Raw genomic sequence first — 4,791 nt, forward strand, 5'->3', positions numbered from 1 at the left:
TGTCTTCTGTGCCGAACCACTTGGAGAATCTGCTCATACTGCTCCCCTGAGAGATTAACCAGCTTAAAGGCTTCATCAAACTTTATGTGCAGCTCAGGAACGTTTGGGCAATCTGTTAGAAAAGACAGTATTATAGTACATATAGAAGTACAAGACAGATATACAGTCTTGTACTTCATCTTTTCTATTTGAAGTGGTGAAAACTGCAAAACCGAACCACTTGGAGAATCTGCTCATACTGCTCCCCTGAGAGATTAACCAGCTTAAAGGCTTCATCAAACTTTATGTGCAGCTCAGGAACGTTTGGGCAATCTGTTAGAAAAGACAGTATTATAGTACATATAGAAGTACAAGACAGATATACAGTCTTGTACTTCATCTTTTCTATTTGAAGTGGTGAAAACTGCAAAAAGGTCTAGCAAGGAGGCATGGTTTGGGTTGGTCTTTAAAAAACACCAAAAAAACCGCAAAAAAAGAATTCTTGCTGACCTATTTTGGTAGATTTAGTTTAGCATCATAATGGCTAAATGGATTAATTATCCCATTTAGTTGTATATCAATGACTTACCAAGTAGTTTAAGATTTATATCATATTTCATGGCAATAGATTTTCTGTTATGCTAAATAAAAACTGGTAGATTTTACATATAGTAACTTGATAGGTTATAGGTTTCTTTAATAGCTCGTATTCCATTCTCAGTCTGTCCCAGGTATATAGACTGCAAGGCAGAGATTGGGGAAGCAAAGTTGCTCCCGCTGTAAGAGAAGATTGGTTTTAAAACCACATGAGGAACCAGAATATACATGGGCCCTGATCTGTGGGACTTGATGAGATGCATCCCAGAATCCTGAGTGAATTTGCTGATGTAGTTGCCAAGACACTCTCCATGATATTTGAGAAGTCATGGCAGAGAGGTGAGGTCCTTGGTGACTGGCAAAAGGGAAATATTGCACTGCTTTAAAAAGGGATAGTAAGCAGGACCCTGGGAGCTATTGCCCTGTGAGCCTCACCTCTGTGCCTGGGAAGGTCATGGAACAGATCCTCCTAGAAACTATGCTAAGGCACATGGAGGACAGAGATGAGATTTGAGACAGCCAGCACAGCTTCACCAAGGTCAAGTCTTGCCTGACCAACATAGTAGCCTTCTGCAATGGAGTAAGTACATCAGTGAACAAGGGAGGGGCTACAGATGTCATCTATCTGGACTTGTGTAAGGCCTTTGACACAGTCTCCCACAACATCCTTCTCTCTAAATCGGAGAGATACGGATTTAAAGGGTGGACTGTTCAGTGGATGAGGAATTATCTGTGGGTAATATTTTTTCTTTACTAGCAGCTCAATGTTCAGATGTATATCAGTGACAAGTGATGCCCCTTGGGAGTCCCTATTGGGACCAGTACTGTTTAGTGTCTTCATCAATGATGTGGACAGTGGGATCAAGTGCACCTTCAGTAAGTTCACAAATGACACCAAGTTGTGTGGTGCAGTTGATTCCCTAGAAGGAAAGGGATGCCATCCAGAGAGATCCAGGCAAGCTTGAGAAGTGGACCCATGAGAACCTCATGACGTTCAGCAAGGCCAAATGCACTTGGTCCTGCACCTGGGTTGGGACAACCCCCCAGTATGAATACAGGCTGGGGGATGAACAGCTCAAGAGCAGCCCTGCAGAAAAGGACTTGGGGGTGCTGGTGGATGAGAGGCTGGACATGAGCCGGTAATATGCACTTGCAGCCCAGAAAGCCAACTGTATCCTGGGCTGCACCCAAAAGCAGTGTGGCCAGCAGGTGGATGGAGATGATTTGCCCCTCTCCTCCACTCCCATGAGATCCCACCTGGAGTACTGCAGCCGTGTCTGGTGTCCTCAGCACAGGAAAGACATGGACCTGTTGGAGCAAGTCCAGAGGAGGGCCAGAAAAACTCTTAGAGAAGTGAAGCAACCCTACTATTAGAACAGGCTGAGAGATTTGGATTTAAGCATATTCTGTGGCTTTTAAGATCTAAATAATTCTGGAAATACAGATGTGTATGCTGGAGTGGGAGTCCTTGCAGCAGTTCTAGGTGATGCAGTCTGAATTTTTTTCAGGTACCCACAGGGGGTTCCACCAGAGCTCTGCCATCTCCTTGCATACTGACATGAAGTCCCCTTTTGTCCTTTCTGTTAGCTCTGTTTGCTGAAATGGTTCAACAAAGAATAATTACAGGCTCTTCAACTCTTGTTTTCTTTGTGAGGAGCTGAATGCTATCTGACGTTAGTCCTGGTGGTCTGTGAGAGAAATGAGTGTCAGGAGTTTGAGCTGTTCCTCACTTTCTACTGAGCACTTCTGCACCCAGGCAGGATCGATTGCTGTCTGACAACTTGCTTCTCTGCAGGATGGCAGCTCTAACAGAATATATCGGTATTTTGTTAGAGACTGTGGAACTTGGCTTTGGACCACCAGTGGTATGTTAACAACTGAGTTATACTGACACTCTGTGGAGACAGTGGGAAAAGCTAATTGAAATCATCTGGAATGAGGAATGGTGGCTGTATCCGTAGTTACAGTGCAAGCTCAGTATCTGAATGTCAATTCCCAGACTATGAAAACAGTGCAGTAGAAAATTACAGCCTCAAAATCTATAAACCAGTGATCAATGCATAATAGGAAAAAAAAGCAAAATAGCTATTTACCATGCAAAAGGTTGTCTTGACATTTCTGACATCTCTCATGAAACTGTGGGCATCCAGAGGAGTTCTCCCGAATTTCCTTGCACTGAGGTCTCTGGCGCCCTGACACAATTTTTGAGAACATGCCACTTCTGTCAGGATCTAGAATGAAGTCATAGTATTTTTAGACTGCCATTATCTTGAAAAATTTACATTCATTGCCTAGTATGGGTGCTAGAATATAATTTCTTGTCCTTAATCCAAAGTATCTGGCATAAATTCCCCCTCCCTTCCTCCACAAATAAAAGGAATAAACTATTAAAAATCAGAAGTCAGGAGAAGATACAAATCACATTTTCTTTCAAGGAATTCATGCCAGTGTAATGTATTCCCTTATAAAGACATAGTAGTGTATTCCCCTCTAATAATCAAACAATTGCTAATATTATTACACATTATTTCTACAACATGCAAGTTCAGGTAAGATCTTTTTGGCTTATAGAAGTTAAGATGTTTCATAATTACATACAGCTAGATGAGAGCACAGTAGCAAAGCTTATTTCTGAGGTAACTCTGAGGTGCAGAAAACATTAAAAAACACTGTTGAAGAATCACTTGACTTTTTATGTCCTGATGGTCATATAATGAGTATGTCACCTGTCACTCAGAGTTATGCATGTGCTCATTGTGATCTCCTTATGGACAGGATCCATCATGTATATGAATGGTGCTTGCTCTCCTATTTGCACTAGTGAAATAAGAAGCTTACTTCTATTCTGAAAGTTGGCCATGGGGTTTTTTTCCTTCACTGAGAGTTATCTCCAACATTATGCCCAGAATTTTCTGGTCACTGGAAAACCTGATGGCTGGCTTTGCTTGGCTGGTATTTGATTGGCACACTGCTTCGTGGCAGTAGCCTGGATCAGGACTTGCAGCTGTCAGGCTGAACTAAACACTATTTGGCAAGGGCAGGGATGTGCCTTGACATCTCACAGAATTACCCTAATTTTTTAGAATTGGTGACCTGTCAATAAGAGATGATACAAATCATATCCTGACAAATGCTGAGATTAAACCTGTCAGTCAGCCTTATGAAAACATGCACCGTCATGAACTTAAGTGCTCCAGAGGAGTTCCTGCAATTGCTACGACAATTGCCATGAAAATCAGGCTGTCTAGGACCCATAAGTCCCCTTGCAACATTTCTCTGAGATTTCTAGGTGACTTGTACCTGTTCATTTAACTGATTAATTCATCTTTGACCCATGCCTCTTTAACCAAGAAAGCCTCCAGAGTTTTCTTCCAGTATCTCACGCTAAGGTTCTGGAAACAGAATCATTAACCATAATTTAGCAATCCTGAGGGGTTTGATGTCATTGACAGTGCAGTTAGTTTTCATTTTCTAACACTTGCCTTTGGTTTGTTCTGACACATTTCTTCTATAATTTCTGTAATCATCAAATACGTCGGTAATCACCTCACTGACGCCTTCAAACACTGTCCTACTGAAATCAAAAACTGTCTGTAAGAAGCCAGGCATAGCCCAGCCTTTCTGCAGGCCATCATTTCTGGTGGTGTCCTCAGGTAAAACTGGCATGCTGGGGGACTCATACAAGTCCAGATCAGACATGAAATATGTCTGAAAAGACTGGTCAAATTCTTTTTGCATGTGTCTGAAAAAAATGAAACTTCTGTCAACTATTGCGCCCACGTCCGATAATAGTTGGCTGAATATATCTTCCATTTTTACTAGCTGGGTATCCTCTTTCTCAGGGTTTTCATTAAATTGGATGTCTTTTCCTTGATCCTCATGAAAAGTAAATATGAGTGGAGGTATTTTCCTCAAAAAATCTTCAACCTGTGTATAAGAAGGAGACAGATCAGCTGCCTGACAAGTTATCAGTTTGTCATCTCTCAGGTAAGTGTCTCTAATTTTTCTCTTTCAAATACCTGTAAAAACAATGCCCTCTTAATCACTGCAAGCATGGCATATTCTCTGAAGTAATTTAAGACACTAGGCCCTAAAGAGGGAAGATACATTCAATTTAAATCATTAGCTCCAGTTGGAGTGTTTGGATTTTTTCCAAAACAATTTTTTTTCCAAACAATTTGGACTTGAAAACATTTCTGTGTACTTTATGTGCAG

At 41.4% G+C, this 4,791-nt stretch overlaps 1 protein-coding gene across 1 annotated transcript in view; it reads right to left on the reverse strand.

The window, feature by feature from the left end:
- Positions 1-4,791, reverse strand: part of CLUL1 (clusterin-like 1 (retinal)) — a gene marked incomplete at its 5' end in the record, with an annotated part of 9,837 nt that overhangs the window by 1,363 nt on the left and 3,683 nt on the right. Inside the window, 3 exons of the mRNA XM_009079405.1 lie at positions 218-312; positions 2,670-2,807; positions 4,059-4,503. Of these exons, the coding sequence (XP_009077653.1) occupies positions 218-312; positions 2,670-2,807; positions 4,059-4,503 (678 nt within the window). The remainder of the gene's footprint in view (positions 1-217; positions 313-2,669; positions 2,808-4,058; positions 4,504-4,791) is intronic.

The sequence above is a fragment of the Acanthisitta chloris genome, unplaced genomic scaffold, assembly GCF_000695815.1.
Source record: "Acanthisitta chloris isolate BGI_N310 unplaced genomic scaffold, ASM69581v1 scaffold23517, whole genome shotgun sequence".
Taxonomy (NCBI): Eukaryota; Metazoa; Chordata; class Aves; order Passeriformes; family Acanthisittidae; genus Acanthisitta; species Acanthisitta chloris.